At 50.7% G+C, this 22,076-nt stretch overlaps 3 protein-coding genes across 3 annotated transcripts; 2 read left to right on the forward strand and 1 right to left on the reverse strand.

Moving 5' to 3' along the window:
• The first annotated feature begins 1,725 nt into the window (after positions 1 to 1,725).
• On the forward strand, positions 1,726 to 12,579 carry rftn1a (raftlin, lipid raft linker 1a). The gene is made up of 9 exons (XM_068747657.1): positions 1,726 to 1,873; positions 6,317 to 6,500; positions 7,584 to 7,692; positions 9,789 to 10,449; positions 10,565 to 10,768; positions 11,036 to 11,145; positions 11,350 to 11,453; positions 11,802 to 11,877; positions 12,175 to 12,579. The coding sequence occupies exons 1-9, from the start codon at positions 1,726 to 1,728 to the stop codon at positions 12,577 to 12,579; spliced, it is 2,001 nt and encodes a 666-aa protein (XP_068603758.1).
• Positions 12,580 to 13,496: 917 nt separating this feature from the next.
• oxnad1 (oxidoreductase NAD-binding domain containing 1) lies at positions 13,497 to 18,412 on the reverse strand. Its single transcript, XM_068747294.1, has 8 exons — positions 18,290 to 18,412; positions 17,782 to 17,899; positions 17,403 to 17,466; positions 17,173 to 17,276; positions 15,410 to 15,551; positions 15,074 to 15,319; positions 14,881 to 14,989; positions 13,497 to 14,745 (listed from the first exon to the last, which is right to left on the reverse strand). Exons 2-8 carry the CDS (start codon positions 17,883 to 17,885, stop codon positions 14,588 to 14,590), a joined length of 927 nt encoding a protein of 308 aa, XP_068603395.1. The 5' UTR covers positions 17,886 to 17,899; positions 18,290 to 18,412; the 3' UTR covers positions 13,497 to 14,587.
• A 1,860-nt stretch (positions 18,413 to 20,272) lies between these two features.
• Positions 20,273 to 21,853, forward strand: LOC137903320 (proline-rich protein 15-like). The gene is made up of 2 exons (XM_068747472.1): positions 20,273 to 20,526; positions 20,982 to 21,853. Exon 2 carries the CDS (start codon positions 20,988 to 20,990, stop codon positions 21,345 to 21,347), a length of 360 nt encoding a protein of 119 aa, XP_068603573.1. The 5' UTR covers positions 20,273 to 20,526; positions 20,982 to 20,987; the 3' UTR covers positions 21,348 to 21,853.
• The last annotated feature ends 223 nt before the right edge of the window (positions 21,854 to 22,076 follow it).

A 22,076-nucleotide genomic window follows, 5' to 3' on the forward strand; every position in this document is an offset into this window, starting at 1 on the left:
CGTTGTTGTGTCTCTCTCGCTCCTTTTCTCTGTTCCTTCGTCCTCGTTGTGAGAGAATAACGCTTCTGAACCGTTTGTTGTTCACAAAATGGAAGAATGGCAGAATGTCTCCGGACTGGTGAGGCTGGAAACCGTGCGCGGTGAAGTGTGCAATCAAAGCTCGCCACACACACACACACACACACACTCACACTTACACACACACACACACACACACCAGGTTTAATGTAGTCTGGTAGGATCGTTAGCCAAGCGAACGTCCATGCATTTGGCCCAATGGGAGCTACCGTGTCATTTTCCACGCTTCCCAAACAGACAGACATAAACCTGCCTTTGGGGGGGGGGGGGGGGGCAGACGCTCCCGCACCAACATGCAGATGCGCCCCTCCATGCGTGGCTCTTTCAAGCTGTGGTCCGGTGCGGTAATGTGTGTGTAACCACGGCGACGGTCTCGGGGTACAGACGCTGTCGCATCGGATTAGCTTGATGGCGTTTGACCACGCCCCTTTTCCTCTTGTCATCTTGCACCTTCTCTTTTCACGCCCTTCACCCATTTCAGATTTCCAGTCATTGGTCATTAGCCAAAAGGAGCACCATTTTAAAATGGTGCTCCTTCACGCCCTTTCAAGGCCTTCCCCAAATCGAGTTAGCGCCAGCTAGCAATGACCTTCTGATGCTCCGTCTGTGAGATGAGATACGAGCCGCCATTTTCTCTCTGAAATACACCTGAACAAACTCGGAGAGCCGAACAGACAACATTAGTCAATTCACCTCCTCTCCCCTCCTCTCCTCCTCTCCTCTGGTCAGATTCTCCTCCTCTCTTCTCCTCCTCCTCTCTTCTCCTCTCCTCTCCTCTGGTCAGATTCTTCTCTCTTCTCCTCTCCTCTCCTCTCCTCTGGTCGGATTCTCCTCCTCTCTTCTCTCCTCTCCTCGCCTCTCCTCTGGTCAAATTCTCCTCTTCTCTTCTCCTCTCCTCTCCTCTGGTCGGATTCTCCTCCTCTCTTCTCCTCTCCTCTGGTCAGATTCTCCTCCTCTCTTCTCCTCTCCTCGCCTCTCCTCCGGTCAGATTCTCCTCCTCTCTTCTCCTCTCCTCTCCTCTGGTTGGATTCTCCTCCTCTCTTCTCCTCTCCTCTCCTCTGGTCGGATTCTCCTCCTCTCTTCTCCTCTCCTCTGGTCGGATTCTCCTCCTCTCTTCTCCTCTCTTCTCCTCTCCTCTGGTCAGATTCTCCTCCTCTCTTCTCTTCTCTTCTCCTCTCCTCTCCTCTGGTCGGATTCTCCTCCTCTCCTCTCCTCTCCTCTGGTCGGATTCTCCTCCTCTCTTCTCCTCTCCTCTGGTCGGATTCTCCTCTCCTCTCCTCTCCTCTCCTCTGGTCGGATGTCGCGTTGCTTGACGGGGCAGGAAATCAGTCTCATTTCTGCTTTAATTTATTCTGATCAAACATGTCGCTCCCAATCAGCCCTGTTTGATTAGGAGACGCCCGCATCACAGCCCGGCGAGCAGGTAATGGCTGACACTTTCATATTTCAGTGTTCCTCTCGCTGTGTGTGCGTGAGCGTTAGACACACACACATTACATTAGGATCCGGCAGCTCGAGCTCACACACACACACACACACACACACGGAAGTGCTACTGCGTTCCGTATACTCAGCTACGCTTCACGTTGCACCTTCCTCCTTTCCTCGCTCTTCATCTCCCATCTTTGTTTCCTTCACCACAGAGACATGGGCTGCCGGCTTCCAAAGTTACGGAAGGCAGAAGAGAGGCGGAGCCCAGGTAATATCTACTCCACCCTTCGCCGGCCTCAGGTGGAGACAAAAGTGGGCGTGGCATATACCTACCACTTCCTGGATTTCCTGTTGGGAAAAGAAGGTATGGAGATGACGTACGGAGCACTTTATGTTGAAGCCGTCCCTTTTGTGTTTCTTCTTTTTTGCCTTTTAAGATGAAACAATGAAAGTTAATTTATGGTTCAACTTGAGGAGAACTCGAACACGAGGTTAATGTTGCTCTTTAAATCCTAGATTTACTATTGATTTTGTTAAAATGTAAGCAAAGCTCTCACCTCCAGACTATTTTATATTCCTACATTTCAATTAGCCTCTAATCACAGATCCAAGAGTTTATTAAATGCTGCCAGTCTGGATTGAGATCTGATTCCCGCTCTGGAGGTGGGAACGGCTTCTATTGTCCGTATCTTTACATGGATTACTACATTTCTGTGTTTTTCTATTGAATGTTGCTCAGCTTTTTCCGTCTTGAACTCTTTGTGTGTGTTCCACTCGTAAAATAACCACAGTTGTTATTCAGACTTTAACCAGTTGCATGAAATGTTTGCGTCAGCAACTCCGTGTGGGTTTTTCTTTTCTTCTCTTTTGGTGATTTTTCTATAAAAAAAAAAAAAAAAAAGGTAATTTAGAAGCTAAAGTTGTGTCTTAGTTTGGCTCCTGTTGAGGAGAGTTCTGTAATTCTCCGATCCGGCCGTGCTGTGTTGGACACACTGCAGCCGTTGTCCTTGAATCTGTCCCACTTGCCTCTATATTAATCCTGCGTGTGGACACCTGGCTGTGAAGGACAGAAGACGTGTGTCTGATCATGTGTCTTTGTTGTCTTGTCTGTCTTGGAGTGTCTTTTGAGAACATTTGATGAGAATCCTCCAGAGGCGTCTGCTTTCTAAAAATACTAATTGTGTTTCTGAGTGGATTGGGAAGAGCAACAATGGAGGGGGTGGATAGAGGGCGAAACGGATGGCCGGGTTTCCAATGCACTGCTGTAACATGCAGCGGGCGTAGCGCCGCAGCCGAGTCGTCATGTTCTGGTTGCCGGTCCAGTTGTGTTTGGCCAATGGGTCGGGCGGCGGCGCTGGCTGAGGCGTATCTGGCAACGTAACATGGCGCTGGTCACGGAAACGGACGCGAGGACTGCTCGCCTCTCTCGTCTCTCTCTCGTTGCTGAAGGCCCTCGCCCGACGATGAATTGCCAGACAAAATGTGTCCGTTGATGCAGAGAAGCCACGCCGCCGCCGCCGCCGCTCGCTCACGGTGGCGGCGGTTCACAGTTAAGAGAGTCGCTGCTATCTACTGACAGACAGGCAGGTCGTTTATATGATAAACTCGCTGATGCCACCTGAGCTGCTTGGGAAGAGTCGATTTTACACAGCAACTGTGTGTGTGTGTGTGTGTGTGTGTGTGTGTGTGAGAGAGAGAGAGAGTGGGAGTTTGCCCATCTCCCTCGCCCTTTTCATTTGTGATGGAGAGACCAGGAGAAGAGAAGCGAAGGATTCCTGAAGGATTATCTGATTGTTTGTTGAGATTGAGGGACCTCATTCCCAGCAAGGGGATTTATTTGTGTTTGTGTGTGTGTGTGTGCGTGTGTGTGTGTGTGTAGGAGGCAGATAAAGGAATTTGTATGTCAGTTCATGACATTGAGTTCATAGCCGCGTTTTAATTCAATTTGGCCCACATTAATGATCTTATTTCTCTGCCAGCGTGACTTGATGACTCCTCCGCAGTGACGGAAATACAATTGCGTGTGTGAGATGATGATGATGATGATGATGATGATGTTTGTCCATCTGGGTTGTGGTCTCAGGAGGAGGAGCTTAATGCTCTGAATCGAGTGAAGCGTGGATGTTTTTTAGTAGCGTTTCTAAATGACTAAATGACTCATGCAACTTCCAACCGGCGCCGTATTCCATTTAGCTGTCTCTCTACTGTACCTGCCCCCCCCCCCTCGGTGCAAAAGGGCGTCATTATCTTCACTGTTCCATTGGCAACAACATTTATTCACCATGACATGCCACCGAGAATTTCGGCGCACGAAATCTCACAACCCGGCGTGACGCTGTAATCCGGCTTCCTTTTGTCGTCGAAGCTGCGCTCAGATAATGAGCGGAGGAACCTCGGGGATTTTAAAAAAAAAGTGGAGAACGGGAGCAGAGAAGTGATGGAGTGAAGGGAAATGAAAAAGGCAGGAGGCAGTGAAGGAGGTGTAAGGATGAGAGAAGATGATCGGAGTAGAGATACGAGGTCTGTTTGTCAGGTGTGTTGGGGGGGGGGGGGGGGGGGTAAAAGTCTGAGACTCGGGAGTCTGAGGGTGCGTGAGGAAGCAAGTCAGGTGTGACGCTGCGTGACTAACGCTGGCGTCTGGAGCCGAACGCTGCTGATGACTTTCTGCCCCCCCCTGCGGAGACGGAGACCCACCCGGCTCATTAAAACCTACTACATGTGCCTCATGCTCGGCGGCGTAAGGCCGTACCCCCTCGCTGCTGTCAGAAGCTTGTCTGCGATGCCTTCAGGTGCAGCGCGGATCCTTCGCCGCCATGCGTCTGTGCTGCCCAACGTAACGGGAGCCAGGCAAAAGCACAAATCGACCTTTTTTATCTTTTGACTAACTGTCTGAAATGTTGACCATTTTTCCTGCGTCATTTGTTTGAGCTGTTTCAGGTCTCCTGGCCACAATGATGGAGAGAATACCAGACGGATGAACAGCATCGCAGGCACTTGGTGCTAGAACGCTCCACGAGAGCCACGCTGCGTTCAGCCGCTCTTTCTCAGATGCTGACCAGCTCCCGTCCCAGCCGGCAGCTGCATCCCCTGAACAGTAGGGAGCTCCCGGCTCCAGGAAGCTGATGGTTTTATAGTTGCTGCTTTGGCAGATATCCTCGCCTTAAAACCTCTGCAAGTCATTAGAAGGCTATTTAAATAAACGTGAGCCTCCACCGAGCAGGGTGGTGGTGGGGGGGGGGGGGGGTAAGCCTCGAGGGGGGGCTGTGAGTAGTAATCCGCCTGCATCACCTAGGAGGCTTAGTGCAAACTCTTTCTTTCCTTTTCCTAAACACACACACACACACACACACACACACTGGCAAATAAGATGGGCTGGTACACACTCACTTCAGTGGCACACACAGCTTAAAAAAGGAGAAGCTTTACACTCACACACACTCAGGGATTTTTTTATTTCTTTTTACAAGGAATGAATCGGCCCTTTCCAGGAGGACACGACTCTCGCTCATTCCAAATGCAGCCGGTGAAATCCGGGGTCAGAAAGTCGCTCGGATGTCCCGCGGTCGGAGCGTCGGAACGTTTTCTGTCTGCTTCTCTGTGACTCTCAAAGTCACGGAGATGTGCTCTCCCCCCCCCCCCCCCCCCACGCCCCTCGCCACCCGCCACCTCTATGAACGCCGCCTGACTTCCCCAGCCCTCGGCCTTTCCCCCTATCGGCTACCGCATCTGTGAATTCTACTCTAATAACTTCTGTTTGGCTTGTTTGAATGAAATGCTTCGCGTCTTGTCAGCGGGTGAATGGCAGCTGTTAATGACAGCTAATGACTGTTTATAGTGGGGGGGGGGGGGGGGTCGCTGTTACCCCCCCTCTGACACTCCACAGCTGGACGTCTTATTATTAGCATCATCGCCGCGTTGACCGTCGGATTCTCTCGGGGAGTCGGCTCTCTGAGGTTCGTGCGCTCGTATCCGATCACGCCGGCCGATATGTGTGTTTGCCCGAAGACGGGAGATGATGGAGAACAAATTGAAAATGAGATGGCTTCCTGTGTGTGTGTGTGTGTGTGTGTGTGTGTGCGTGCGTGTGTGTGCCGAGCTAATTTATTCAGGTTATTTCTCTTCTCCAGACCCATGCAAATGAGATTGAATGGAAAGGATGACAAGCATTCAGGCGCAAACAGACAGCCTCGTCTCTCTCTCTCTCTCTCTCTCTCTCTCTCTCACAACACACACCTGGCTTCACTCAGAGGTGCACATGCACGGCCATGCGTGTGCGTGTTTCCTAAAAAAGCCAAACTGGAAAGCGGGGCTTTGCTACAATGCGCCGACCCCCCCCCCCCCAGAGGGCGGTTCTCACAAGCGGCGCCGTCTTCCCGGTGGACTCGCTGTGACCGTTTGCTTCTGTGTGATCATCTCCGCTAAGCATCTCCTTTATTCCCATTGAACTCGAGGGTTTCTCTGCCCATTGTGTTCTGTAAAGGAACCGGCTCGGTGTTAGCGATTGCTGCTAACGCCACCCAAGCAGACGACAGCATTGCCTTTCCAACGTTTTGATGACTGAATGTGTGTGTGTGTGTGTGTGTGTTCCAGTTTGCACCATACATCTCACCATGTCTCTGCACACTTGTGTGTGTTTTCCAAGAGAGAAGGCCGAGCCCCATAATCCAGGTGTAATCAGATTACACCACCTCTTTGTTCCAGCTCTCATCTTCCTCGTCCCTGTTGCTAACCGACCATGTCCTTGTTGCCTCCATGTCCCATTACCCCCCCCCCCCCCCCCCCCTCCATCCCTTCTCCCTCCCTCCAGAGGTGTCGGTGTCATCGGTGCTTTGTCTCTCCTCGGTCAGAGAGCTACCAGTCCAGGTCAGGGAACTCTACGCCCAGGGTTTCGTCCTGGTCGCCGTCCACCCGTTTGTACATCCCTGCGGCCCTCGCCAAGCGCACATCCAGCGGCAGCTCCACCGGGCCGTGCTGGTCCGAGAGACGCCAAGGTACGCAAAATGAACACGCCCCGTTTTGCCACTGGCACCGGATTCGTGGAACAAAACCGTTTCCAATGTAGCAGTTTCTGTAATGAACAGATATAAAACGCGCCCCCACATGCTTTTCCACGTCCATCCCAAGTTACCAGCCGGGGATCGGGTCTCCCCTTCTCTATAAATAAACCGGGACGTCACTGGGGGAAACGGAAAAGACAGGAATGAATTCTAAGAAGGTTCTGCCAGGTCCTAAATCTCTCCCCCCCCCCCCCCCCCCCCCACTCCCCCCCACTCACACCCACTCACACAACGCAACCTTTCGTTTGCCATGCGGCGCCTCCGCTGGCGATCTGGGCGCTTGCTTCGCTGTGCGTAAGAGGAGCAGCTTGTTGTGCACGAACACTGGCACACTTGCGCTAGTGCAGGGGCTCCTCTGATACCCCCCCCCCCCCCTCCTGCCAAAGTGGTCCTGCTGCTTCCTGGCACCTGTCACCGCGGAGACGGCTGATTGCATCACCAGCGCTTTAACAGAGAGGAACCGTCTCCCCCATCCTTTCAACTGCTAACCTCTGTGATGGTTATTCCCTCCCCTATTATTTTGTCCTCCACAACCTCCCCCCCCCCCTTTAGTCCACCTTTCATGTCCCCCGTCACCTCTTTCAACATCCGACAGATCCAGCGTTTAAATCTACCTGAGAATGTCGCTCACGCTCGGAGGACGCCCTGGCCTCCCCGCTGACCTTGGCCCAACTCCGGAGAGGCGTGTAGGAAAACTCCTTTTGCGACCTAAATGAGGGAATTCTACCCGTTCCAGAATTGACATTATGTTTCTGCTTTGATCATTCCGGTCAACGAGTGCTTGTGAAAATGAGCGTGTCGCCAGACTCCATCGAGCCAAGGCTCACTTAGACTGTAATGTAACCGTGGCGATAATGGACGGGAAACGAACCTTAAGGGGGGGGGGGGGGGGGCAGACCCGGGGTGAATGTCGGTTGCGATGCGAGAACATTCAAACGTTTTCTGGTTCACGAGAGCTGAATTGAACTGAAATATTTGTTTGAATTATTTAACTTGTAACCCCCCCCCCCCCATAAGCTCTGAGAAAAGCCAGCTGCGGTGGGGAAGCCGTCGCCTGGAGACGGATGTGTGTGTGGCAGGCCACCAGTGTGCTGACCCAGAAGCGATCCAGAGCTACGTCAAGAGGGTGAGTTCGGGGGGGGGGGGGGGGGGGTAAGAGCAATCCCAACTGAACTGCCTCGCTCTCATAGAGTTTGAATCCGTTTCTCCTCAAACATGGATGCCACTGCTTCTGCTTATATTTCACATTCAGTGCTTTTAAAAAATGTAACATTCGTTGGTGGGTCGGCTAGAATGAGCGCCAGGGCCGTGATGTTTCAGATGGGGGGGGTTCAAATAAACAATCTGATTCTCCAGATTCTAATTTGTTTTCAGTCTGCAGCAGAGATGAAGGTTAGTAATGGTGGCTTCTTCTGGCTTCTGGAGATGAAACAAATCAGTTTTTCCGCTACTACTAAAAACAGAACCTCCTTTGTGGAGGCAAGAAGAGAGATATTATTGTTGTGAAAGTTTACCCCCGATTTCAACTGGATCTGTTTCCTCGGGTGTTAAAAGATGGAACAAATCCCGACTCGGCTACAAGACGACGCTCGTTACAAATCTCCGTCTCTAATGTTGAATGCAGCATCAACTTTTCCGTTTCACGTCCTTCAGCGCAGTGAAGAACCCTGAGAGCAGACATGCTGATGACAATCATCTTTGTGAGATTTGGATTAGCATTTATTTTTCATTTAAAATGGCCGATGGGCCTTGGTAAAGGTTGCGCACTGTCCACCTCGCTTTAAGCGGCACTCGGAATATTGGAGGACTGTAAGGCTGCATCTTTTGAATTCTATTTGAACAAACAAACTACCTAAAACTCGCCCTGTCCCTGGACACGTTGTCTCTGAACACGTTGTCCCTGGACGTCCCTGAACACGTTGTCCCTGGACATTGTCCCTGGACACGTTGTCCCTGGACATTGTCCCTGGCTGTTTGTGCAGCCTGAGTGTGACGCTGGAGGGGAAACGATGGATCTCAGGAGGCTACAGGCCGTTGCCCATAGTTGCCCATCTGTGCCATATGGCCGCCCTGCTCCTTGCCCTGACAGACAGAGCTTTGTCCATTCAAACTGAACAAATTTGATTCGAGGTTTTCCATTTTAAAAATTGCAGATTTACCTTGCCTGATGGTATCTGTCTTTTTCTTTTTTTTTTCTTTTTATAAAATTGACTTCTCATTTACTTTTTACACTTCTCAAAATGCAATGCCTCCGACTGAGACACTATAACAAATAGAAGGTTATCATTAACTATAACCTTAATATATCCCGCTGACGGTGGCGTCATCGGGGGGGGGGGGGACATTTACCAGCTGTGAAACTCCCTTTTAAGTCCCTCGGCTCATGCATTTTCCAGCAGTCCTACAATGGGAAATGAAAATGTGCTCTGTTGGATAGATTTGCATCTGAACACCCACAGAGACACAAAGGGGAAACCTGATTGGATGGAGACTCACGTCGCTGAGTATAATGTGATCGGGTTCCGGAAGCGTGACATGAATAACCGATCAGATCACAAGCTGCAAGAGAAAGTTGGAGATAAGAACCCAGGAGCAGTAGCAGACTGACAGCCTGGTGTGTGTGTGTGTGTGGGGGGGGGGGGGGGGGGTGTGCGTGTGTGTTCAGTTTTCAAATTCTATACTTCTATTTCTCGAACACTTGCTAGCCCGCCCACTCTCAATCTGTCTCGTGGCACACTCCTCTGATAACTCTGTGTGTGTGTGTGTGTGTGTCGGACATTGTAAAGCCACTGTTTATGTGTGTGTATATGATGTGTATATGGATGTGTATGGATGAGTGAAGTGTCGAAAGTGGCGCGTGACGGTCTCGTTATTGTTTGCAATCTGATTTCTCTGCCTAAAACTGTCAGCCCGAATATCAACTGACAATTAACGCACGGGCGCTCCGCGGGAGGGAGCGCCCGTGCGCGCACGCCGACACACGCGCGCTGAGATAATGAGGTCCTTTTTGTCATTTGAATATTTGATCTTTGCAGATGATTGGGCAGGCTGCTGTTCTTCAGCTGAATGTCAGCCTTTGTTTGTGTGTAAATGAGGCTTTTGTGGCTCTGCGGATGATATTCTTTTGTGTTTGCGTTTCCCTCTGATGTGTCGTAATGGACTTTATTTGTCACATTCATCATGTTTATTAATATTATATTTGCGTGTTTATGACGCTGGCAGATCCAGGACGTGGCCGAGCAAGGCGTGGTGTTTGTGGGCTTCCTGCAGCAGCCAGGGGGGGCGCCCTGCTTCTCGGGCCACCGGGACCCTGATGAGCTGTCCTCCTTGCATTCAAGCCCATCGCCCATTCACCGAAACCCCTTCAGCGCCGACACCAGCCCGACGGATCCGACGGAGCCGCCAAGTAACGACTTGGGACGTGACCGTCGCCGCTTCAGTCCTCGGGAGTCGGACAGCGAAGGCGTAGAACGAGACGCGTCTTCGGAGAAACCCATTCAGACGTTGGCTCCTGACCAAGAAGGGTCCAATGAGCGAATCCAGAACTCGCAGGTCAACTTCAAAGACTCCGCCCACAGCGAAATCGGACATGCGGGACATCGGACGTGTCCCACCCCTTCGGAACCTGCGGCGTTAAGCGGACAGTTGAGGGGCCGGCTCCCGGACCTCAGGGGGTCCCCGGAGAACCGTTGTCCTGACCAGAGACGGAGACGAAGTTCAAGCTCTGACAGTTGGCCCAGCTCGCCGGAACTGGACGCCGGGAGGCACGTCTCCGGCTGGACGGACGGCAGAGTGACGACGCACGACAACAACAACCACATCTGGCTCAAGGGTTCTGAGGAAGACGGCCGCTCATCGCCCCCAAATTCCTCCGCGCAGGCCAGTGAGTACAGAGGCTCCCGTCTGCATGCGGCCCCCAGACGGACCCTCGGTGCAAGCTGTTGTCCTCGGTGTCCAGTTGTCCCCTTCCTTGCTGTTTGTCTTGTCCGTCTTTGCAGGGATGCAGCTCTTCGCCCTGTACAACCACACCGGGGAGCTGAACACCGCCCTGAGGTTCTATTCCCTCAGGGTGCCGCTGCAAGTCCAAACGGAGGCGGGTCGGATCACGGACGTGGACGCGCACTGGCTGGACCACATGACGCACCATTTCACCAGCGGCGCGCTCCTGGTCGACGGCTTCTTCCACCTTGAAGGCGACAACGGTGCGTTCAATGGCCCCGCGGCGTTGAGGTACCGTCGCAGGCATCGGTTTTCCGTTACGTTTTCCTGCTTAAGTTCGTTGAAACTCTTGTCGTGGACGGAAGCTGCTGATCTCTGCTTCACTGCTGAGAAACGGCGGCCTACGCCACAAGCCGCCGCCCAGTCGGCCGTGGAACATCCACGGCGGCTGAGGCCCAACGGGGAGGAGGGTGTCGTTGGGGAGAGTAGAAAGGATTCGCATTCATCCTCCTGTTTATCTGCCCCGACAGAGAACGGCCTCTCGTCCGTGGACAGCGTGTTCATCTTCCAGAGCTCCGCGGACGAGACTACGAGCCCCGCCTACGACGCCATCGTGGTTGAGCAGTGGACCGTTGTCGATGTGGGTCTCTCGAGTCTTTAATTCTCGGGAGACGATGTTCACTTTGAGGAATCCTTGCTGCCTGAAAGGCTTAAAGCTGTTTTCTCTGTCAGACATTCCAAACGTGTGGCGACGCAGGAAAGCGGCCGTGCACCGTGCACGCTAACGCCGAGCTTACGTTTGAACTGATGGCGTTCTGAGCGACTGTCTCCTCCTCCCGTCCAGGGCGTGGCGGTGAAGGCAGACTACATCCCGCTGCTCCAGTCTCTGGCTCCGTTTGGATGGAGGCTGACGTGCGTCTTGCCGACGCCAATCGTGAAGACCAACAGGTGCGGAATCGCAACACAACAACACAGCATGAAGGCTTTTTAAAAAAAAAAAGAAAAAGCCTGCATCTGCTCAGTTTGAATATCATCATCTAAACTCGGCGTGCGGACAAATTACATTGCATGTCCCATTCGTGGGACTGATGGGGGGGGGACAGATGGTACCAGATCTGACAAATTTACGAGCGTCTCGACATGAAACCGCTTTTGAATCTGCCGGAGCGGCGAAAAAAGCGCAGTTAGCTGATGCGCTTTAGTCTTGTAAAACCTGTCACTTTGCAAACCGCAGCCAACAGACGATAGCGTTGACGAGGGCGCCGCAGTCAAAACGCTGCTCTCTTCTCGCTGCAGTGACGGCAGTTTGTCGACGAAGCAAGTCCTCTTTCTCCAGAGACCCGTTTTGCAGCGCAGGAGAAGAGACTTCAAGGTTTGTTTCTCTGTGTTCCTTCAGTCTCTGCGGTAAATCTGTCGCTTCCCTCTGTTGTGCCTTTAGGATGCGTAACTTTATGTCGCAGAAGGTGCCATAAAAAAAAATTAAAAAAAACACGTTGCTAAATATGGGATGTACAGCGAAGTCAACCTGGAAAAGTCTAAGAATAGGCAAGTAGTCAACCTCGCACTGTTCGGGGTGGAGGCGTCACTGAAACGAGGCTTTGTTGTGGTTTGTCAGGTGTCTGGAGAGATGGAAAGAAAAAGAAAGAGTGTCTCCCGCCTTTCTCTCTAGTTTCAGATGCTGAACCTCAGGGGCCGCAGCAAGACTAAGAAGAAATCCGCAGGGGGGATTCAAGCGAGGAGAGACGGTCCTGTGATGGAGACGGAGATGGACAGACTAAGGGGAGAGGCGGGGCAGATCTGGGACAGTGAAAGGAGGAGAGGAGGAGGAGGAGGAGGAGGAGAGGGAGTAGAGCCCGCGGAGCAGCCGGGGGCCTTCTCGCTCGTTCCGGGGACCAGGGCGTTTGAAGACGAGGAGCAGGAAGAGGAAACGGACATCGACGAGCAGAAACCCGCGAGGTGCGTTTATGTGTTCCGGAGAGATGGAGGAGGAGGAGGAGGAGGAGAAGGGGGGGTCAAGGCGGAAGTGAAGATGGAAGAGCAGCTCAAACGGCAGCTGTTTTCCGGCGTCTGCTGACACGTTGGGCACCGAGAGGGGGGGGAGCCGAGACGTCGGCGTTTCGTTTACGGGACTCCGATCGGCGTGACGAAGTCCTCGTCGGCGCCGCCCTGCTGGGGGCAGCGATGCTCTCGAGTCTCTAATAAATAGGAACGTGTTGTGCTTTCGGTTGGCGGCGTGTTGGTAACTCGAGATCTACCACCAAGTCTCCTCGACCATTATCCTCTTGCCTTGTATTGTATTTTGCTACTTTCCTGCAACAGGACTGAGAGCTGGTTGGACTGGGCTCGCTGTATTTTTATATATATACATAAAGTGTGTTATTTAAGATGGGTCCGTTAGCAAAGAGAGTGAATTTCAGATCGGAGCCCCGATCGAGACAAACGCATCGACTAAGAAATGGCTGCAGATACAAGTTGAAGTACCACTTCGTGGTATTTATACATTCTGATCAGTTATTGATCAGGCTCCACCCAGCACCGACAGAGTGGATGGTACATTTATGCTAATGAGTCGGTTCATGTAAAACGAGCTTCGGTTTTGATCATAATTTCTGCAATTTCTTGGCTGTGAATGGAATGTTGGTCTTCACTGAGTAAAAACTTTTTAAGGAACAGTTCCTGTGGAAACTGGTCGAGTGTCAGCAGTAATCTTTGGGTCAAAGACTAGCATCCAATCACGCGTAATCAAACGGGCCTGAGCGAATGAAACCAGTCGTCTTCTTCGTTCGACGTAGACGAGGAAAGCAAAAAACCAGCATATTATAATCTGAGAGGCCCGACCTTTAACTCCAGAGAATGTAAAGTAGAAATCAACTATTTGTTGCTTAACTCCTGGACCACCTTGTGTTGTGTGTGTGTGTGTGTGTGTGTGAGTAGCGTGATGTGAGTAAAAGCTGAGATCAATAAAGTGTTTGGGGGAAAAAGAATTGTTCAATCTTCTTTATTTCCTTAAAGTTATCAGCAGGAAGTTTTCCTCGTGAAAGAGAAATACAGCAACGACTTGAAAATGAGTCTCGACAGCGAAGCCCCCCCCCACGGAGACGACACCTAGAACCTCAGAGGGGCGTTCGGTGATCCGAGCCAATCAGAGACCACCTGGAGGCGCCGTTAGGGGCACCGTGGGGATGCCCACTCCCACGCCTGAGCGTTGCTGCTGCAGCGCGAGCGCCTCAAACAGGGCGGGACGCCGGCCGGTGTGTGGGAGACTCTGAAAATACACTCGGTGTGAAGTTAGCATGCGATTCAAATGTGAAAACTCAAAGTCGTCGGCCAAACAACTTTAAAAAGTAGAGTCCTGACAAATAAATAGGCGAGTCATCTCATTAAGAACACAAAATAAAAAAAATAAAACAGTGTTCTTCATCGAAGTCAACAATTTGCATAAAACGATTACGGTAGTCACTTTCCCAAACTAGCCGCTACGTTGAGTTAGCTTGACTTAGCATGAAGACAAAGATGGAAGGCAGAAACAGCTAGCATGTAGCCGTTGCTCTATGCTAGGCTAAGCGGTGACCGGCTGGAAGGTTATCTTCAACGCGCAGGCGTCAAATCTCCTTGTATAAAACTTTAGCAAAGAACATTTCCAAAACTGGCAACTTATTTCAAATCTGTATTTAAATAATATGCGACTAAGTATTAAATATCGTCGATTAGTACCTACTAATTAAACGAGAGCCTCAGTCCTGTTTGGACCGGGTGAGAGAACATGTGCTGAACAAATACCCTTCATAATCTCACACGCACGCACACGTTTGTGTCGTGTTCAGCGAGGCAGCGAGCTGGAAAGCGTCTCGCAGACTCCGATTAGAAGACATGAACAACATTTCCCTTGTGGGCGAGTCGGCTGCTAACTGAAGAGCGCTCGGCGGATCCCATTCCGGCCGCGGGTTGCAGAGGGTGAACTCCCTCGTGGGTTAGAGTAGATATCAGAGCGTCTGCAACACTGGAATAGTTCAGTCCCGCTACAGAAAGGAGCGCAGGCCGGGAGGACGACCCGGAAGGTCTCTGGGGAACCACGGGAGGCGCTACCACCACTTCTCAAACAGGATCCTGTCCTTGGGGAGCCCCTCGTCCATGAGGCTTTTTGAAACAGCTTCTATCATGGGCGGCGGCCCGCACAGGAAACAGAGAGTCCTCTGCGGGTCCACGTGAGGCCGCAACCCCTCCTCTGTGACCCGCCCACCTGGGGAGACAAAAGGAAGGTGCCTGTTCTACGTTACAACAAAGGGACGGGGGTCGGACGCGACGGCGGCCCCGACCCCGCAGAACGAGGACAGGCATTCACACGTGGGAGTGGGAGCGGGCGCGGGCGACTCACGGCTGAGAAACGGCTGGAGGTGCGGCTCCACATCTGTGCTCTGCTGCGTGACGCGGAGGTCACAGGAGAGCGTGTCGGGGAACTGCCGACACGCCTCGACGATGGCGCCCTGGGAACGCGGCGGGGAGGAAACGACACTTTTGCGTTTCCGGCTACGAGATGCAGCCGGAGCCTAAACGGGAGCGGGACGCACCTTATAGAGCAGGTCCTCGGCGCTCTTGGCGCTGTAACAGAGGTGGACGCGGCCTAGGTTGTAGCCCCGCCCACCGGGGGCGTGGCTGAGACGCAGCAGGTCGGTGCTGTGCAACAGTATCGAGTAGAGCGGGTTGATCCCGACGCCGCCGGCCACCAGCAGCAGATCCACGGCCGGGTCGGAGGGAGACGGGTCGAAGAAGAAGTCCCCGCCGACGCGCATGGCGACCTGGGAGCCGACTGTGCACTGCTGGGGGAGGGGAGGGGGGGGGGGGGACAAGCATTAGCCGTCCCGCGTCCCCTCGTGGAAACGGTGCGTGCGATTAAAGACACTCGCCGTGGAGTGGATCCAGCGAGCCGGCGGGTGTTTGGAATATTTGACGGCCAGTTCGACGATGCCCTCCCTCTGCAGCAACCCGGGGCTGGAGCACATGGAGAAACCGCCCACTGTCTCCACGCCGGGGATGAAGAAATCCACCCTGCACGCACACACACACAGTAAATCACTCTGGGTCACGCTTTCAGCCGTTCCTTTCTTTGTTGGCCGGTTTACATTTTTTTTACATTTTGAACAATCTCCATTTGAGGATCGTCTCGCTGTGGGTTTAGCCACGACCCAGAACCTTCGCGGTAGCTCTGTGACCATTCACCAGACACAGGCTCCCTCTCTGTCTTCCCCACCTCCTCTGGAATTCCTTTTGGATTTTTTTCGGGGCTCACGCGCTCCTGGGCGAGACCTCCGAATTCACGCTTCTGAAAATGGCGATGGTTTGACTCGACGGGGCCGTTAGCGATCAGGCCCGGGTGCGCCTGGTGCAGCTGCGGCCAGTTATTAACGCGCCGTAGTTGTCTTTGGCTTTCGTTTCTCGTCTCTTTGTCCATCAACAAGCAAAGCCAAGTGTCCCCGGAGGGAAGCAGCCATTGTGAACAGTTAGTCTCGTGTTCCACGGACACAATGACCCACTGTCACACCAGAGAAACACACCCGACGCCTCAAATCTCAGGGGCATCATGAATATGGATCTACCGCGAAGACACACATATGTTCCCACCCACCCACCTCCCCTCCCACCTGGAGACGAACAATTAAACGGTGCCTTCTTCCTCAGGAACACTGAAACCCAAGGATTTCCATCTATTTACATTCATTACCAGCCACCGCAGGGCATTTGGCTGCCAGTTTTACATCTCACCACGACCACCACCACCCACGTACAGTACGGGCTCGCGCACCCATACAGCATGTGCACAAATTAGCATGTTAGCGGAAAACAAGCTCTGCTTTCAACAAATTACTTTTTTTACGTGACGGTAGGATTGTTAGGAATCACTGGAAGCTGAAAGTCTCTCGGCGTTGTGGACCAGCCAGAAACAAGCCGCTGGGTATCGAGCAGCTTCTGAGTAAACGCTGAAAGCAACTCGGTGCAGACAGACGGCAGCTTCAGACACAAACGTCACTAAAATAACTATTAAGGCGTTCCTTCAAGTATCTTCTGATTAATAATCTGGAATCTGGCTCACTGTTATGCAGGATTTTAAACTCTTGTTTACTGCAAAGCTTCTGTGAGTAAAAAAACAAAACAAAGAACAGCAGCCTGCTGGTAAGAAAAGAAACAAAAACCAAGCACAATGCTGGCACCATGTGGTGACTTTAAGCATTGCAGGCACAATAACCAGTTATGGATATGTTTTGCTCTTCGTTTAACGTCTGAATGCTTTGCTTTCAATACTAAAGCTAGCAGGCTCGTCAAACTGCTGTTAAGCACTTAGTTTAATAGTAAAAAAATTAAAAGATGTTTTATTTTGTTGTGCCAGTACAGATATGAGTAGCACCTCTCAATATTAAATACTCTTTGCGCGCTTGGGAATGTGCTTCTCTGATATAAGAGAAAGCCTAGTCTTTTATTTTTTATTTTTAACTGTTGCCTGTTACAGTTTTCATGGAATTCTTCTGTTTTGAAACAAAAAAACATATATATTTTTTTATTCCTGAGCAGGCGACTGAGAAACAAAGTCAAACGGGAAAAAAGAGGACAACGTAAATATAAAGTTGAAGAATCTTGTTCCTTAACTTAACACAATGAGCAGGCCTCAACTCACCACTGGCCGGCTTTGAAACTGAAGTCTGGGTGAGCGGCTATTCTTAAGCGTTTCACCGTCTCCGACTCGCTCGTGATGCCACACACTTGAGCCGGAAAGAGAGCCTGGAAGCACGGGGGGGGGGGGGCAAGATTATCATACAAGAAAACAGTTTGTGAACGAGTCCATACGCTGAACACCGGCTTCCGTTAAACAGCTCAGGTGCTAGACGGAGAATATGGACTTCTTACATCCTGTCTGCTGTTGTTCGCCGTCCTCTCCAGGTGGTCCATCTGCCTTTCGGAGGACATTCTGCTAATAATAAAAGGAGGAAAAGTTTCTCTCAAGAGTTACGCAGCAGCCGTTACGCGCGACAGAAGCAATGAGCTTAAAGAGCCAGCTCAGACCCAGTAGCTTTTAATGTTGGTGTTCTGAAATGTTGGACTCTGATGATCACACTTGTACATTTTACATATAACAGGTAAATAAAATGTACCTGGTGAGGTTGAAATGAATTAATCATTAAATGCGAGGGGGGGGAATCCTAAGAGAGAAAATGTGTTGTGTATTTTTCGTGATTTGACCATTTCAGATCAAAGTCGCTCTGCAGTCGCGTCAGGTGAAACCCACCTCGTGACGCAGGCGGGACCCAGCAGCCGGCAGAGGAGCCTGGATCCCGGACACGGGAAGCTGAAGCTTCGGGCCGCGGACGACACGAAACCCGGGACGCTCATCGCGATCGGGGGGGCTAATGAGAGACAACTGGCGTTAGCGGTCCAAGCTAACACAACTGAACTTACGTTAAATACAGAAGTGTCCGCTTTAACCCCATTTCTTTTTCGATTCTCCAATCATCTTTGCAACAGAGTCGGGTGGAAAGCTAGCTGCTAGTCCCTCCGATAAAAGCCTCTGTTACTCGACATTAAGGGAGACGATAAAGCTCAGAAGCCATTACGCATCAACGATGCTGAAATAAAGTACAGCTTTCGAATCCCGAAAAACCCATCAGATGTGATCTGGATGCGATTTGATGCTAGCTAACGCCGGTAGCAAAGCTAACGCCGGTGTTTCTACATACATTTCGACATGCAAACAACATTCTATCGAAAACTACGAGCTGCCGAGACGTTTTTCTTACCGGAATAAGATGATAATATATTTTTTGTCAAATCTCTTTGATGTAATTCACTAGCACCGTCGGGATAACCTTGATCCTGCCATGATTACATGACAGGAACGCTCCTCTTCAGTCTTCTTCGTCTACTTTTCTTTTTATTTCTTCTTCTTGGATTTTGTAGTTGTTCTAGTATATATATATTTAACTCAGTGGCGCCAACGTCTGGTAGGTCAGCTCACAACTTCATAAAACTAAAACTAAAACTAAAACTAAAGATGTTTTACTTTATGTGCCTTTTAGTTTAATTTGTTGCTTCAGTTGTCTCGGAACAAAAATATTTAGCATGTCTAATAGTCCATTAAAAAAAAAAAAAAAGATAGCTGAAGAATGACGTATTGGGACAAAATGTGGGTGTTTCAGTGGGAGGAGAAGGAGTACTGAAAACCATAAAATAGTGTGTTGTATTTCTGTACAAGGAAATTCAGAATATTAAACAGTGAAATATTTATTGGGGAGTGGAATGGGTTAAGTTCTCTCTCTCTCTGTCTCTCTGTCTGTCTCTCTGTCTGTCTGTCTGTCTGTCACGCGTACCTGAGAAGCCAGGTTTCTCCTCGCACGTCATTTCTCTCTGGTTTGCAAAAGTCTAAAAACAGCCTAAGAGTTTTTAGACAGATTTTATCTGATTTCTTTTTTTGTACAGTACTTATTATTGTTTGGTGCTTCTTTTGATCTTATTATTGATTTTATCATGTTATTCTTATGATTTTATGTTTTGCTCTTTCTTGGGGTTTTTTGAGACTTGGCTGCCAAGTATAAAATGCACTATAAATAAAATCTATTATTATTATTATTATTATTATGGTCCAGTAGCCATCCATTTCCTCTGAGCGGTGTCGCTCAGCTGACTCTACCAGTCTGACTGGCTGCTTCCTCACTCTCTTTCCCATGATTAGCAACCTTGGTACAACCTGTTGCTCAATACAATGACAAACAGGGATTTTCAGGTTGATCGTTTCACAAAGACTGGCTGGACTCGTGCGCACATGGCGCGTGCATTGTCGTCATCACTCCCGTCTATACAGTCTCACTGCGTGCATTGGAGTGAACTATAAGTATTTATCAGGGGCGGATCTAGGGTCAGACCTCAGACCTGTTCTAAGCCCCCCCCCCCCCCCCCCCCCCCACACACACACATTAGGCCCATTGAATTTTATATTAATGGTCTCTTTTAGTTTGAAGAACTCAAGTAATAATCTGAGATACTGCAGTAATACACCATTATCATAAATATACACAATCAAACTGGTATGCAATCATTAATAAAAGGCAATATCAGATCAATTAGTTGTTTTTCCTCACTTTCTTTTTAATTTAAGGTATTATTTATTTTTGGCATGGGGAAAATCCGGGTGACCCATCATGACGTCATCACCATGGCTTCTATCTCCTTGGTGTTTATATTTATTAGTGACAATGACATCGGCGGAGGAATGCGTTGTCTCATGGCTTTCCGGACCACTCGATGATGGAGCAGGAGTCTTTCCTTCTGGAGAGCTGGAGTCAGACAGACAGTCAGACAGACAGACAGACAGAAAGACAGTCAGGACAGACAGTGACACCTGTTGATGTCGCAGCTTCCGGTCTCACCTGAACAAGCACGTCACAGATACAATCAGGCAGCCATTTTTAGCTGCGCAGCTTGGGTTGGGCTCGGCTCATACAAAGAGCTTTCTTCTTTTTGTCTTCTTCTTCATCTTCTTTTGTCTTTGAATGAAGAGGCGCAGACTCCCGTGGGGCAACGTTGCCCCGCAACCGCGGGCCCCCACCCAACCATCACAGTGGCATCGACCCAGTTCAGTGTCACGTGACGGACCGTGAGAGCCTTCGTCCAATCGGGTGCGAGCACAGGTGTTTCGGCGACGGGAGTTTCGGAGGCGGAGACCTCGCTGGTCGAGAGGACGAGAGCCGCTCCTTGAGGAAGGTGTCAGCTCTGCGGGACTCTTCTTCACACCTGGAGGAGCTTCAACAGAAAGTTACGTTGTTTAGTCCGGGTGGGAGGTATGACGAGGCGTGACACCTGGCCCGTGCGTGGAATGGAGACTTATGTGACGCGTTTTGAAAGCGCATAGCTGTCCTCCACCACTGAAGGAGAAGAAGACACCCACCCGTGGATTTTGTATCCCCCTCGCAGTAATAGGTGCCACAGCGACACGTGACACCGCGTGTCCGGCGTCCACGCAGCGCCCGCTGTTGCTCAGGTGAGTGCTTTCACGCGTGCGTGGGCTCACCTGTGAATCACTGCTGCTGTTTGCGCCGCTGCGTCGTCACGACTCAGTAAACCAGTTTTACAGAAACGGTCATCATAGTTCCACTTGGTTGTTCCTTGGAGTCTATGGGAAATGCTAAAATAAGGAGGAGGGGGGGTCAAAATGGCCCGGGGGCCATGTACGGCCGTTAGGCTTTATAATACGGCCCGCCCAACTTGTCCAATAATATCAGGAAATAAAATTTGATTATAAACCTCATTAATTTGTCCTTTTTCCCTGTAATGCTACCTGTAAAAGGCCAAATCCGTTCATGTCATTAATATTAGTTAACAAACAATCCAGCCTGGCCCGCCCCTCTGTCAAAGTTTAGAACCCATTGTGGCCCGCGAGTCAAAATGTTTACCCACTTACTGATGACATGTCACCCCCCCCCCCCCCCCCACCAGGCAAAGATGACGACAGAGAGGGCCAAATGGTGGAAAGCGTTCATCCCGAAGAAGAAGTCAGGAAGTTCAAAGGACACCGCCGCAGCTCCCACCTTCGGCCAAGACTTTGACCCTTTCGCACAGCCCGAGAAGGAAAAGGAGCCCCCCCCAGCAGCGGACCAGCCCAAGCAAGCCCCGAGCGAGCCCGGCAACGCCCCCGGCCACTTCTCTGACGACACCTACGACGATTCCAAGATGAACTCGCTCTTCAATGAGCAGTCGTGCCGCAGGAACATGAAGGTGTCGCGCTCGGGGCGGTTTAAGGAGAAGCGGAGGGTCCGCTCGACCCTCCCCCTCCAGGAGAGAGACACGGAGGACAAGCGGTGAAGGAGACGCTGGAAGACGGCTTCAAGCACAGAAGGATTCAGGTTCATGGAGATACTTTGGAGGGCGTACCTGTGCGCCTCATAGTTGTATGTCGGGGTAGGGTGGTGATGAAGATGATGACGAGGAGCATTCGACCTTTTAGTCCAGAGAGGAACAATGTTGTGTTGATAAATTGGATCGTTCTGTTTTGTGGACTCGAGGCCCGTTGAAAATATATAATTGTTCTTGATGATGGTTAATGAACCTTCATCGATGACATCCCATAAGCCCCCCCCCCCCCCCCCCCCTTAGCAATTCTAATGCAATTCCATATGCAATGACATTCCACAGTGTCTGTAGCGGGTCAATATTTGACTCTTTGAAGAAAGCACAATCTTTGAGAGGCTTTTTCTCTCAATACTCCGGAGAAAGTGTGAATGCTTCAGGATAAATGTCGTTTACGCTTTATTTACCAAGAATAATGTTTAATAATGAAGAATGTACCTTTTTACAAATGTGTTTTTTAAGGGGGGGTATTTATGAAGGTATAAAAAGGATTTAATGCGTGGATGTGTGTGTGTGTGGGGGGGGGGGGGGGGGGAGAAAAAATACTTGATGGATCAACTTGAGGTTTTTAGTCTGATGCACAACGTGCGGCAAAATGAAGGATGAGACGGCGTCCTGCAGGTGAAAAAGCAACGCTCCCGCTGAAGACGCCGCGAGGAGGGACCGTGGGAGCCAACAGGGTGA

The sequence above is a fragment of the Brachionichthys hirsutus genome, chromosome 13 (genome assembly GCF_040956055.1).
Source record: "Brachionichthys hirsutus isolate HB-005 chromosome 13, CSIRO-AGI_Bhir_v1, whole genome shotgun sequence".
Classification (NCBI taxonomy): Eukaryota; Metazoa; Chordata; class Actinopteri; order Lophiiformes; family Brachionichthyidae; genus Brachionichthys; species Brachionichthys hirsutus.

Coding starts and splice junctions, on each gene's coding strand:
- oxnad1 (XM_068747294.1), bottom strand. CDS start 17,885: ATGAGCGTCCCGGGTTTCGTGTCGTCCGCGGCCCGAAGCTTCAGCTTC. Junction 17,277..17,402: donor CGAACAACAGCAGACAGGAT/GTAAGAAGTCCA, acceptor CCGTGCTTCCAG/GCTCTCTTTCCGGCTCAAGT. Junction 15,320..15,409: donor CTCGCTGGATCCACTCCACG/GCGAGTGTCTTT, acceptor CTCCCCCAGCAG/TGCACAGTCGGCTCCCAGGT.
- rftn1a (XM_068747657.1), top strand. CDS start 1,726: ATGGGCTGCCGGCTTCCAAAGTTACGGAAGGCAGAAGAGAGGCGGAGC. Junction 10,450..10,564: donor AAATTCCTCCGCGCAGGCCA/GTGAGTACAGAG, acceptor CCGTCTTTGCAG/GGATGCAGCTCTTCGCCCTG. Junction 11,146..11,349: donor AGCAGTGGACCGTTGTCGAT/GTGGGTCTCTCG, acceptor CCTCCCGTCCAG/GGCGTGGCGGTGAAGGCAGA.
- LOC137903320 (XM_068747472.1), top strand. CDS start 20,988: ATGACGACAGAGAGGGCCAAATGGTGGAAAGCGTTCATCCCGAAGAAG.